This window comes from Pempheris klunzingeri, chromosome 1 (genome assembly GCF_042242105.1).
Source record: "Pempheris klunzingeri isolate RE-2024b chromosome 1, fPemKlu1.hap1, whole genome shotgun sequence".
NCBI classification, from domain to species: Eukaryota; Metazoa; Chordata; class Actinopteri; order Acropomatiformes; family Pempheridae; genus Pempheris; species Pempheris klunzingeri.
In genome coordinates, this window is record NC_092012.1 from 18,217,030 (window position 1) to 18,231,828 (window position 14,799).

The 14,799-nt window shown below is 41.0% G+C and overlaps 1 protein-coding gene across 1 annotated transcript; it reads right to left on the reverse strand.

Moving 5' to 3' along the window:
• Positions 1-797: 797 nt before the first annotated feature.
• Positions 798-7,189, reverse strand: eif3m (eukaryotic translation initiation factor 3, subunit M). Its single transcript, XM_070834168.1, has 11 exons — positions 7,072-7,189; positions 6,353-6,485; positions 5,937-6,075; positions 5,502-5,625; positions 5,271-5,365; positions 4,799-4,882; positions 4,603-4,702; positions 3,900-3,981; positions 2,958-3,101; positions 2,554-2,614; positions 798-1,038 (listed from the first exon to the last, which is right to left on the reverse strand). The coding sequence occupies exons 1-11, from the start codon at positions 7,111-7,113 to the stop codon at positions 915-917; spliced, it is 1,128 nt and encodes a 375-aa protein (XP_070690269.1). The 5' UTR covers positions 7,114-7,189; the 3' UTR covers positions 798-914.
• Between the last annotated feature and the right edge of the window lie 7,610 nt (positions 7,190-14,799).

Genomic DNA, 14,799 nt, shown 5'->3' on the forward strand with positions numbered 1-14,799 from the left:
TGGTGGGGGGTGGGGATTCAGAGAGTGCAATGTCAGTAGTCTGCACTTTGTCAGTTTGTGCTGATTTCATCACAGTCCCAGAGGGAGAGAACTCCAACAGACCCCTTTTACACCTAATGTAAGGGCCATATATCTTTAGAGTTCACATCCTAATGCACTGGACCGATGCCTGAGAGCAGATTTCTGCGTGGGATAAAGGGCACTTTACAACAATGGGCAAAGGCAAGGTGAACTAAAAACTCACCGTCCTTGTTTTTCCACTTTTCAGACACATCTGGGGACAGTGAGTCATGCTGACTACGGCTTAACAGTATCTACTACCTTGGTGGACTGTTTCAGACTGGTAGCGGCAGTGATTCAGCTGATGCCACAAGTGTTGATGGTACAGTAATACATCTCTGACCTCAGCAGACAGGGTCATCTTAAGTTTACTTCCCTATTGTCACCTCCCATGCGGTCCCAAACAATGACCCTCTCACTGCAGGCGTTTCTTCACTCCAAGTCACAGCTCATCTAATACTGGCGTGCTGTCCTTTAAGTGGAACCAGATGTTAAGAGCCGTTAGAGGACGGGTCTCCATTAAAATCACTTTATGGCTTTCTGAAAAGATAAGGCAGGTAGTTGTCTGAAAAGACTGATAATCTGTGTATTATCCATTAGTGGCGCTGGCATTGTAAAGCTTTTGGCTGTTTCACAAAATTTGAGATCGTCATATTCAAGTTAAACAACTTACTGTGGGTGTTACTTAACTTAAACAAAAACAAACTATTAATAATTCAAAAAGACGCAATCACATGTTATCTCCACTGTTCTTTTATTGGATGAATATAAAAACTGATCATTTCAGTCTGGGGATTTGGAGAGCAGAAAAGAGTAGAGGGTCAGGCAGTCTAGACAGTCGGGTTAAGGTGGAATTAAGCAGAAGGTGACAGGGCTTGCAGGCTTGTCTTGACGGCTGCTAGGTTGGCCTTCCAGGAGCTGAGGCTGTCGTGCAGCTGCTGCCACTGCTGCTTGCCAAAGGTGCGGTGTGTGCTGTGGCTGATTGAGTGGAGACAGAAAAGCAAGGACGTTCATTTGACAAAATAAATGTGGGCCAAGGTGGGTTCTTCCAACGCTGACGAAATAATATGTAGCTCTAAAGTAAACGCAACTGTGAAGAAAGACGGACTTGGACTCTGTATTAAAACCTAAAAGGAAAAGATTTACAAACAATAATTTTTCTAGCTTCTGCACGGATGACGTGTTCCTCTGCAAACAACAGCGCAATAAACTCATCAGCATCCTTGAACACACAGACCACACTGCTTTGACCACATTCAGGAATACAAACTAATCCTAATTAATTCGTTAATGTTTGCAGTCTTGTTTTAGCCTTGTAACGACAAGGAAAAAGATCAAATGAAAATCTCCATGAAGACAAAGAAAAAAAACACACATCATCTGAAAGTGAATCTCAAGATGTTTTTAACATGAACAGATTTCCAGACCCTTTTATGCAAATCTTGCTTTCAAGATTTCTCGTTCGAATGCCAGTGAGACGTTAATTCGAGTTATGAAAAAGTCAGAAACAAAATCTGACGCACACACGTCGAAGTATTATTTATAATATTATAATTCCTCTGCGCAAATCGCTGAATGTTTTCTCAACAAGAAAAAAAAGTACTGATCACATGCTGCTCCTGCAGTCGGGAGGAAAGCGTCGTTATGAGGAGAAATATGAGGAATATTAAAAACTGTTGTTGCAAATAAGGCAAGAGAGGAATTCTTGCAGAGTAAGTTAAAATCAGTGACTCACGTTTATTTCTAACGTAGTAGCTGCACACTGTGGACTGAAATGTTGTCTATGTAATAATGTTTTTTGCTGTTAGCTTTCTCCTCTCTTGCTTTTGGTCAAATTAAAGTGAAATTGATTTCACTGACCAAATGTTATCTGTGATAACTGATCTATTTTCCATTAGCTGTAATACCAGCGGTGTAAAACAAACTTTGTGGTGTCCGCTAGTTGCTGAGCCAACCGTAACTTCACAGCATTCAAGCTTCAAAAGGCATCATGACTCACATTTTATAGTTTACTGCATAACAGTTTCCCTCAGCTGAGAATCTATAACGCTCATAGAGAACGTCATCAGGAAAAGAGGCTTTTTACAGCTGATTTAAGGTGAAACTTGGAACATAACCTGGTACGGACCAGGTTAAGTTTGCAGTGTAAGTTGCCACGGTGATCTAGCCGGGCTAAAAGAGAGCCACCTTCGTGACACAGAAAACCTCGGCTTTAACCTCAACAAACCTTGGTAACTAATCTCACTTTGTAGTAAAGCCCTAAGGCGGCTGCACCATGAGTATTAGGACCGCTTTAGGACCAGTTTTTAGACGATCATCTTGTTTCTCTAAGCACGTGCTCCTTTTCTCTGCAAGCAATTGCTTCTCAGCTCCTTTTCCCAAGTACATCAGGTCTGGATTAGTACCAAGCCTACATTTACCACCACTGCCCCTCCCATGCAGATATTTACTTAGTCCAAATCTAACGCATGACAGTTTGATGACACTGCTTACCTCACAACAACTTTTCGCTGCGTCTGGTCGATTTTGCAGTACACCATCTTGGTACGAACAGCTAGAAAGAAAAAGCAGATAGGACGGGAATAAAGAGACCGCAAATTCCTTTCAGAAATCAATAAACATGCCATTGACACAAGAGTGCTTTAAGAGTGGACGCACCAGAAAATTATATTGGAGAGGACGCTAATCCCAGCTACAAAATACTGAAAATGCTATTCTGGGTTCTAGGCCATCTTTTTGCTGTAAGTTTGTAAAATCCCACCCACGATCGCCGCCGCATTCTTTGTTTAAGTAGGGAGACAGAACTTTTTTTGGCACAAGTGAGTGCTTGTGAGAAACTGCCAGCACACTTAACAAGGGTAGACAGTCAAGATTAATTTGGGGTGAAGTGCTCGTACCGTCAATGACAAAAGCCTCGACGTCATCCGCTCCAATCTGCAGCTCCTGTTGCATGGTGTCAAAGGAGATCTCCTTGAATTCCACTGCCATGCCCATGAATGTCAGCAGACGCATCTTGGCCATGTTTTGCTCGTGAGACAGGCCTGGAGAGCAACACGCAGGGATCATTAAGCACAAAACAGTCACAGTCGATTACTCTTGACTCGGGGAGTTTCCCTGTGATAATTGTTTCTGCATTCAGGAGCATGCAGTCAGGGAATCTACTCATTAACACAAACACCGCTCCACACTGTCTGTTTTGAGAGTCCATCCTACACATGCTAGTAATTACACCTAAGCCTTTAGTAGTGAGAAAGAGACACACTGCTGACACTCACACATTCCTGTTCAGTGTCAACAGAGCACACGCTACACTGGCTCAGAAGAGTTGCCAAAAAAACCCACAATAACATAATGTAACTTACTATAAGCCTGTGTTTAAAAAAAAAAAAAAATGAAACAGTGGAAACGTGGTTTTTAAATGCACTTTAGAAGAGCACAGATGTATTTACACAGAAGAACTTCTTAGAAACAAATTACATTCAACTCCAAAGCTAACTTTCCCTCTCAGAAACAGCAGTATATTTGAGTTTTTACGGTGTTACAATCTTACAGAGTTCTGTTCTTACAGGAAGTTCCTAAAGACAAAGAAAATACTATATGTACACTATACCGTACTGTACTATACTATAAAATACTATATACTAATTCAAAGCTGGTATGTTCTTAAAATGGCAACATTAAAAAGTAGGTTTATTACTAACATTTTAGGTTAGAATACACTTAGACAATGTGACTACCCATTTATAATTCTAAAACTAACTACGGTACAGTTATTTAAACATAGTACGCATGTTTGGGGAGAAATGTTGCAACAAATATCTTAAGTTAATGTTACTCACCGAGAGAATCAATGAAGTCTTTGTTATTCTGGTAAAACTTTACATAAGCTGCTAGTTTGGCACTCACAAAGATGGTTAATAGCTGAAAGAGAGTCAGAAGAGGGAGATATGGCATTATAAGATACTATAAGAAACACAGTCGGATGGTCTTTGTAATCATACGGGCTGAAAGTTTTGAGATTGAGGCAGATAAATAGAATACAAATGGCAGTGGCTACAAGGCAATACCTTTACAAATGTCTGTTGAGCAACTAAATCTGTTTTAAGAAACCTCGCACGCACCCTATTAAAAAATACTTTTACATACATATTCTCAACCTGTTCAGCTGGCAATGTACAACAAAAAATTCCTGCTGCTCAGCTTGAAACTTGTTGGCATTATATTACAATGGGTTGCACCTTAATTATCACTGACATCAAAAATGCTTCCGGGACCCAAGTTAACAGTCAGGAGGCTTTCACGTCAGTGTGTTTTATCACTGTGTTCACATGACCGACGTGGGCATTCTACACATACAAGACTGACAGGGTTGTTTCAGCGGCTCATGGACAATGTTGTTCTGGGGAAAAACAATGGGGATTTGGAGGATTTTGGTGTGCTTTATGGGCTAAGAATGGCATAGCACAATAACTCTAGTTTCTAGCCAGTGATGCCTTTTATACATTTAACGCCACAAAGCATTGTACATCCTTCAGTACTCACGTCATGGATAAGTTCTCCCTCCAGGAAGCGAACAGGTTTCAGGGTGAGCAGGTGGTCAATGAGGAAGGTGTTGGGGTCTTTGAGAGCACGGACGATACATCTAAAACAAAAGAGACACAGATGGATGTTTGTATGAGGGATGTACATCATTTTGGAGGCTCAACGACTAATGTTAAAACCAGCTCTCTTAGTTTACCTGTGGGCATCGACACGTGCTTGTGAAGCGTTGTCTTCTGTGTAACTTCCCAGCAGCTCAACCATCACTTTTGCTGCAGCCTCACTGTGAAATGAGTGCAAACATTGTTGACAACGCTCATGACACACAATCTCACACAGGTCCTATTGATATTTGGCATTGCCACACGTGTTGGGAGGACAGAGCCAAGTACGTCAGTTCACACCTGGCATTTGAATGCATCTCCAGTGATCACTTCCTACTTCCTCTATTTGCAAATATAGTACATCATTTGTACAAACATTCAGAAAAGAGTTTGAACATTTAACAAAAAAAATCTAATAATCTAAAAAATAGCAGAGCTAATCAAATGGTGGCTCAAGTCTGTGTGTTGGTGCCATATTATCACAGCATCATACACTGTGAATTAATGTCTCTGCTTCTATGGATACCAAAACATGAATTTTACACGTCTGACCCTATATGTAGTTACCTTTTTTTACAGTCAACCAATGCTTCATACACCAGCCTCAGGAGTGTGTGTTTCTTCTCTGTGTTCAGGTTCCAGTCGATAATCCACTTGCGCACCTGACCAAAAGCATAAACATACATCAGAAATCAACTGCAGAGAAGAGAAATGCAACCTGTGGAGATGTGAAAGGTGAGGAAATACACAATATCTGACTACTGTATTTCTGGTGATTCCTGTGGTGAACAGATATACCTGATCAAGGTCAGTGGGGATAAAGGCGATGGCATTACAAGTTGCAGCCACCTTGATGAGGCCACAGAAGACAGTGTACCTCACTGGGGTGTTCTCATCCATGCCATGGAACAGGTTACTCAGCCTGTAACATCAAAACGTCAAAGAAATAGATCAGTGTTGGAGCGGAGAGATTCCTTTCCACAATTCCATGTTTTCCCAACACATGTTGTTCATTTTTTAAAGGAAGATGCTCTTAAAGGTGTCCTGATGATACGCTCATAAGGCCAGCAGTGCATGGAAACTAATATATGTAGACCATTGTTTTTGCCTCAACACAATGCTGAATTAGTTTCCATGCATGTGGGCACAATGCGTGGTCAGACTTTTGTAAACAACAATGAAGAGAGGCACTGCTGTGAAGAGGTTTAAGGGAATAAAACAAAAAGCACTCACAGCTGCATCCTGAGGGAGGGTCTCTCTCCTTCGCGGAACTTCACCAGCTTCTCACACAGGCTTTCGATGAGAGCCTCCTGCTTGTCTGTCTCCAGGATCAACAGCAGGGACACGATGCTGTTCATCACACTCTCTACATCTGCAGAGAGGTACACAGGGACAAGCCATGAGCAATGAGACAGTGTTATCTATCCGGGGGCAGTTTCACAGTCAGGTCACATTCAGCATAAATAGGTCATGCTTGGTCACTGGAATAGCTTACTGGGTCACTTAGTGTAACTAAAACTCAATAGATGATATTAATTACATGCATGTTTTCCCTGTAAAACACATCAAAATATCTACTAATATAAAAAAGTCTACTGCTTGTTGTCCAATATCTAAATAACTGATGGGTGTTCTTCATCATTTCCTACCTTTATCATCATCCTTGAGGCACACATCACATGCCTCGATGATCTGAGCCAGATCTACATGAAGTCCACCCTCAGAGTTCTCCTCTGATATATCAGCACCTTTGGACTTGATGTAGGCTCTCAGCTCTGAAGCCTGTAATGTGAGACAGGAAAATAATTTGTATTAGTGGGCATAGAAAACAACACACACACACACACACACAAAGGTGCGTTGTGTCATGTTGTCTTTTCATTTTCAAGGATTTCTGCTGCAGCCATGTGGGAAGTAACAAATGTTTTTTAAAATCTAGGCTAAGTTATCAACTTAATATCAAGCTGTCTATCAAGCAGAGTGCCTCGAGTGGGATGTTACTTTTTCCGGCTTTGTTTATTGAGCTGCCTTGCTAAGCAGCTAGCTAGCATTACAGCTGTGAGAACATTTGTGCTAGCGTTAGTCGCTAGCTAACTAGCTGAAGTCAGCTAATGACAACGGTTCTCAACCAATTTACATACGAACAGCCAAAACAGTAAATTTACCGCTGTAATCACCCATAATGATCGTCCACATGTGTCACATAATCAGTATGTAGCTAGCTAACCACCAGCATGTACCTGTCAGCAGCTAAGAGCGGTTAGCATGTTAGCTAGCGTGCTAAGTTATCTGTTTGGTTAGTGTCCGTTTATCGACTCATCCGCAGGCGGAACAGTGAAAACTGAGTGTTTAACGACATGAATCGTACCTGGTCTTCTTCTGTAATGTCGATAAACGCCGGGACGCTCATCTTGGGTGATTTTGTGAGCCTAGATGATGAAATCCACGCTCCCACCACTGCTGAGACCTGAGCGGAAAAGAAAAGGCTGCAGCACCGGTGACCAAGTCTTCATCTTCCGGGTCATGTTATTAAAGCCACAGGAACCTAAAAACCCCTGTTGTGGAGAGCCCCCTTCCACTAATGTTACAAGGTTGACTTAGGTTAGCTATGTGTGAATTTTAAAATATGGACCACCATTATGCACATGAATTATTGATATACTCAATGAATATCTTTATGGAGGGGAGGAGAACTCCATGCCAGTGCTGCACAGCCTCAGCTTGTGCAACCACCTTTCTGCAGGGGTCAGACAACCTCCTAACTTTTATTTATATCACCCAGCCTTCCACCTCCACATCCTAATATTTCATTCTATCTTATCCAGATACTAACTTCCACTCCGGCAGATTAACCCTGGATGTCTTGGATGAGAGTTACAGAGGTGAACCTGATCCCCAGGAGAGGTTATCTGATGGAGCTGCAGCCCATCTGTGTGGACCACCATGGCAGGCCAGAGCTTTCCAACCCGGAAACACCGTCAGTGTCAGAGGGCAGCACTCTTCCTCCAGACACCCGCTGACCTATGGGTGAGCTTGTTGGGCCTCTGTACTGAGCGGGACCCTGTGCATTGTTACCCTGGCAGGTCACTTGGTGATTGAGGTGAGTGAGGTGAAGAGGGTAAGTGGAGCAGGAGGTCACCCTAAAACTATGTAGTCGGGTTACTAACGTTTGAGGTGTTGCGCTGGCTGTGTCCCAGGGTGAAGACACAGTGGAGTGTTTTCCATTTCGACACAGCTCACAGTTCATCTGTCTCAAGAATATGTGTATTTTAGAGGATGCATGGAGACACATCATGCCACGTCATAATTCCTTAAAAGCCTGCTAGTCACATATTTCTCCTAGCAGTTACTGTTAGAGAAGTGAACTCTGTTGCGCTCAGCAGGATAAATACCGTAAAATGGTGTGCAGAGAGGAAATGGCTGATGGAGTGTTTCACCATAATGCTGGTATGATGCGTCATTCGGTTGGGAAGGAAAGTGCCTGGTACCAAATCCCACCCTCACACTCTCCCTGCCCTGTCATGGCAAAGAATTTATAGCCGCTTCTCCACAAATGTGCTTGTGTAACTTTGAGGCTTTCATTATCTGATTAACAGCTGTTGTCAAGTGCCTGGTGTATTTCACGTCCAGAATAAGAGTTTTGGAGGCTTTGAAGCTCCAGGTGCATGCGAGACATTGTTTTTGTCTTCTTTAAAAGGTCTTTAAAATGCCATAGTGTGTTATGATGCTTAATAGCCTGTATCATATTCAAGGCAGAATGTCCTGAAAATAGCATGGATATTAGACGCAAGTAAACCTTTTAACTCCAAGGAGTCTGTACCTGGTACATGTATTAAACTAGGATTTAGTCTGTTTTATATCAATCTAAATCTAACCTGGCAAGGGCAACAAAGTCTTGCCCAGATGTATACTTCATCTGGCAGCAGACATCACCCATCTTTTCAGAAACTAACGCAGATGAGGATTGGGTGTTCTATGGTGGTGTATATGTGCAGAACTCAGTGGAATAGTATTGGTAATTCTGCGTTTGTCACGCAGTCTGCTTCTTGAGGTCACAAGTTCTCTTGAGGTTGTGAAATCATTACAAATATTGCCAAAGATAATTCATATCATCTTACCTTAACAGGAAAACTTACGTTAAATCTCAGTTTTCTTATTTTCTTTGCCTTGTTGAGACAGATTCTTAGCTGACTCCACAGAATACTGAGCTTTTGTTTTTGTGGCTTGAAAATACATTTCCAAGTAAGTTGATGAAAATTTTATGAAATATTTCAAAATAGCTTTGGATTAATTCCAAAGAAAGCTGGTAAAAAGCTAAACTAACTGTTTTCTTTGATTTTTTTTTTTATCTTGAAGTGTTGAAGCACTAGGTTTTGACCATATGTTCATAGGTACATGTATTGGGTTATGCAAATGTGTGTGTGTGTGTGTGTGTGTGTGTGTGTGTGACGATGTTTAATCCCACCTCTATATTTGGTAGAAGATACAGTAAGATCTAGGAAATATACATATATGATATAAATATAAGACAAAAGGCTACTAACCATAATATAAAATGAATATTTCTGATAATGTGTACGTCTGAAATATTTATGATTTCAGTGTGTGTATATTGACCTCATCCATGTTTGTTTGATTGGACATAGCACATGCTCTTCCTAAACGGCTGGCAAATTGCCTGCTCAGCCTCCTCAAAGATAAATGACTGTGTGCTAAGAGTTCGTTGAGCCCAGGTGTCTGCTTTCTCCCTGTCAGCCAGCCAAGTGGTGAGTATCCATGTAAGCCTTCTCGTGGTCATCATCCAACATGGCCGCCTACCTTCCACCCACTAATTGTCTGGTTCCCACAGTTCTGCCTGCCTTCACAATCTCTGAAAAATCCCCTTGCCCAGGCTCATCTATCAGCCAGTGACCTTGTCAGGGTGCACCGCATGAGTAACTTTCCTGCTTCCCTAGGTGGAGCGAATTGCTTGTTAATTACTTAAAAGCTGAGCCACCCTCCCCACACACATACACACGTATACGAGAGACAAATAAACACACAAAGCCAAAGTATTTAATGGAGGTGAGTCCACAGTTTACAAAGGTCCAAGACATGAAAAACCCCATGACACTCTCAACTTTCTAGATATTATAAAGCCTTTAATACTTTTAAAGGCTTTTAAGGTTTTTCATTTAGTTTGGATATTTTAATATGCTTGGCGGTCAAAATAGTTCATATAGATATTTAAAATAGATTTCACAACACAGATTAGTCTTAAAAACCTCTGATAACTTATCTCAGCTGACATCTCATTTAAATTTGGGCCAGTGAGCCAGTAGACATTTAAATATACGAGTTAGTTAAGCTAAAACAGCGCTGACATGTGAAGCAGTTGTTACATCATGTTAAAAAGGAGCCGTTGAGCCTGTCTGACCACTTACCCATGTTCTCTGCTCATTGAAAGCCGCTGTACTGTACTGCCTCACCTAAGACAGAGTGGGACAAAAATCAACCTAAGGACTCAGAAATATTTCTCAGGACTCGGTGGGGACGGCACTAGAGCTAAATGGAGAGTGAGTATTGTACCTACGGGTGGCCAGAAACGCGACTCCCAATAAATGGTGATGTTGCTCTGTGTCCTCAGTATGTGAGGTATGTAACCAAAAAGGTTAGCCACAATGGCTTCATCAGCTGGTGATATGACATATATGTGTACATATAAGTGTGTTTTTCTGTTTTTCTGCCCCTTACAGCCCAGGGGTTGATTCATTCAGCTTTAACACCACCAAAGCTCATTCCATGTGCATAGAGAAAAATGCCCTATCTGTCTGCTATAGACATGTGGATGCACATAACTCATCTTACTGAGTGCCTGTGGTCTACTGTTAAGTCCCTGTGATCAGTTATCTCCTCTGCCAACAGCTGACCAATCACAGCTTAGTCTAATTGAAATACAATTTCTTTTGTTGGTTCAATTAGAATGTCACTGCCCTTTTATCTGCTGTCTAGATGTTACTGACTTGGCTGTAATTTACTAGCAAATGCAGCAAAACTCACGCAGGACCAGACAAAGAAGGTTGGTACGAGAAATACCGCCGTTATCTTACCATATCACTTAATGACCAGCTTCATATCACACCAAAGACGGCAGCAATCAATCAAAGCGAGTTTGCATTTGTGGTGTGGAGCTATCTGAGGTCATTAATCCCCATACATGGAATGTGTGTGCTCTGTTTCAACCTAATGGCAACAGGGGGAAAAAAAGCAAAAAAAAAAAAAGCGACAGTCTTCCAGGAATTCTGACGTTCTCGTCTGGATACATCGAGTCACTGCAGTAGAACCGGGGCTCTGTTAATGATAGAGTGGTCTCTTGTCATCAGAGTGTGTTTATATTACACACACTCACAGGCTAGGAGGAGCAATGCAAGTTTAAAAGGCACAGTCAAACAAAGAATCAAATTTGTTTCAATTGAGGATACATTGTACAATATTTGGCTTGAAGCTGTACATGCCAGATCTGAGAAAATACTAATTAGAGGCACGTCAAACTGTGTGACCCTTTGCTTTTGAGATACCATTTAGACTGTTTCATTAGTGCTGATAAATATGATACTGATGACGGAAAACAGACAGCCATTAAAACTTTCTCAATAATGAATGCAACTGCTCAATAATGAAGACAAATACATTTTTTTCACACAAAAGCTATGTAGTGTTTTAAAGGAATTATTGAAATATTATTTTATTTAGATTTACAAAGCGATAACAAGCTTACACAATATATAGTAGAGCAATCATCATTTCAATACAAAGATGAATATGATGTCCTTCTGGGATTGAGACAGTTGCAGTAATTCGGTGTTTCCCTACAATCACGTATCTGAGGTCACTTTCTGTGCTGATTGTGGTCATTTTTATATTTTCCCATCATTGTGCACACACCTCAGAGTCATCCCATAAACTTCTGCTTGTCTAGCCTCAGAATGAGGCTCAAGGGTATGACAACAGCCAGTAACCGCTAGAGAGATATCTGAAATGTTTTCTGATGACCTTTTACACCCCGACCACAGCTGCAAGGGTGTGACAGCATGGAAGAGGTTGTAGTTTACTGTAAAGAAGTGATAAAGACTGGCCTTAATTGTGACACATCAGGCACCTGCTGGGGTGAGACATAGGTTGTTCAGCGGCATTTAACAGAATAGCTTTAACATCACTGACATGTGTTTCATTAATAAATGAACAAAAAACAACAGAAGTTCCTCAGAATTCAAAGCTTCTGTTTTTCAAGACAACATTCAGTCACTGTCACAATGTCACTTGATTACAGCTTGTGTTGATTATAACGTCCATGAGTGAGATGTACATCGTAGTTATTAGTAATTTAAGTGTTCCTGGTTGATGCAAGACAAACTATTATCATTTTTATCTTTGGTTTGGAAAAGGTCAACACTGCCTTTAAAAAAAGAAAAAGTCTATACTACTAGCTACATATCCAGGTATGTAAACAGAAAATCTTTGTTGCTTTTGAACGGATAGCTGACAAACATAATGACAGAGACACAAAGCACAAAATGTCCCAACAGTTGTGCTCCCTCAAAATAATTTGGTAGTTAATGTTCTATATTTTATATATATTCTTACTACCATTAAAAAAAACAAAGTCCAACAACGACTCCACCAATAAGTGTTAAAAATGTAACCAAAACCTGCTGTCGGTCACTCCTCTGTGCCATCGAGCTCCATTGTAGTGCAAACACTATAGCATTCATTACAATAAACATGGACAGTGTAGTTTATTTTGAGTCAGTCCCACATACACCATCCTGCTGCTTTTAACACTCCATGGCACACCAGTTGTGTCTTAAGCCGCAGCTGAAAATAGTCCCTAACAAATACACTGTTTACTTCTCTTTTAGTAATCTTTGCCAAAAATTACAGTGCCCAGCTGTTTTAGCAAACTATTTTGCTTTTTAGTTTGTATGATCTGTTTTTGAAAGGTAACAATCTCAGACGGAACCAGTGGGCTTAGAGCTGAGTGCACATTGTTGGTTTTCTTGGTGACAATATAAAAAATGTAGAACATCGCCAGCATCTCCTTTAATGACTGTCAGTATGGAGTAGTTCTTTAGTTTGATCTGACTGTTTATAGTTCTTGGTTTAATGTATTTCCTCGTTTATTTCGCATTTCCAGGAGCATCGTTTTGACCAGGTTTGAATGTATATGAACACAGGAGAGGGAGGAGCCTTAGGTTTGGTGATAGAGGGAAAAGGTGATCATCTAGAAGAAGGAAGAGTGGGTGTGTTGAAGATCACTGGACCAGTGTTGTGTCTAATGCATGAACCATGGAAATGCTCACTCTCCCACACATCTTTCCTCTCTGTTTCTTATCCGCACTCTGATATGCAGCACTTTGAAGAGCACTCAGAGATGATGAGAGAGAATTAAAAACTGAAGATTGTTGTCTTTCATGTGGGTCATAGGGAAGAAAAACAATGTACATGCTGGTTAATGCAGAGTTTCTTTGCAAGAAATTCATTTTAGGCATAATATAAATGTTTCCAAATGTATCTTTAGCGATGAGTGATGACCAGAGCGTTCAGATTTTGTTATCTCAAAGAGCAGAAACTGGGTGCTCTGAGAAAGTAGCAAGAGAAGACAGAGGGATATTGTTCTGCCTGTTTTGTTTTGAATAGTAACCATTTCTTAGAGGCCACGGGCAGATAATGATGAAACATTACAAGGCATTGCTGTTAGGTTTGTTATCAGTTTGTTTCCATGCTCACACAGAGAAGTGAAAGACTGGGTCCTTTTTTATGCCACTCTCAGCACATCAAACTAACACCTGCAGCCCTCTCCTTCAGGCTGTTTTGATGATCATATCACAGCAGATTAATACATTTTTAATCATCTTAACTTAAAAGTCAGCACCCTACAAAACAGTCTGTCTTTAAATGCAGAAATAGCACGAATACTGATGTTTATTAAAATGGAAAAAAAGTAATTTCTTTGTCATATGTCATATGCCAGGTCACATATCTGCGTAGTTTATCATACGTTTCTCCGGCTGAGTTAAACCCTTCTCAGATTTCCCACTTGTGCTGTAGAAAGTTTGAGTCTTGAGTATTTCTTGTTAGGGGTCAGAGGCAGTATTGACCATTTCCCTTCTTCTGCACAGTGATGTTGTTTTAAACCCTGAGTTAACCAGAGATTGATCTGAAGAATGGGTGTATTTGGGGACTGCCATCCGTCATGGGGGCTGAAAGGGTTGTTTTCTCCTGGCCCTGTCACCTTTGATGAATCCCCCGCTAAAGACTCCGCTGGGGAACGCACAGCCAGCATTTGCCTTGGCTCAGAGGCACCGCATTTTGTTTCACTGTCTCTGAAATTTTTGGCAAGATACTTTTAATTGTGCTACAACCTTTTGAATGTAGTACATTATTTTAGTTTGTGTTTGTTTGTAGTGGGTGGACCCCAGAGGGTTTTTTAAAATTGTTTTGGGAGAAATTAATTTTCTTTGCTACTATTTTGATGTCAGCTACGTGGACATCTGAATGTCAGGGTGTTCCTCAGGGATACAGATCTGCCTTTGCACTTGCTTATTTCCAAGAACAGAGTAAGTCGGAGAGCAGTTTGTCTTCTCCATGACCACAAACCACCCACATTAATCTGTGTTTGGCTTGTAGAAGCATTTGTAAGGTTATGACCGATGTCATATTCAGTATTTCCTTGTTTTTGCAAAAACTGGGAAAATAGAGTGGGCGTTTTATTGGAGTTTATTGTAGAGTAAAGCTGCCAATATGCTTCTTCAGAAGCCTGTCAGATGGTCAAGTAGCTTCAGAGATTACCTTCCCATACGCATTACGGTGTCGGAAGCAGGGAATGTGTCTAAATTCTGTGTCTCTGTCCAACATTTTTGTATCTTTTCAAAACATTAAATCCACCATTCACTGCTGACAACATGTGGTACGAACTAGTTCTGTTTAAGCATGACCTGACACTTAAATTGCGGCTATTAACAAGCTGCTATCACTGCTGGGTAAGACGACTGGATCAGCACTAGAATCCCGAATGTGGAGTATCTGTAGGGCTGCAACACTTACTCCTTCAACTGAT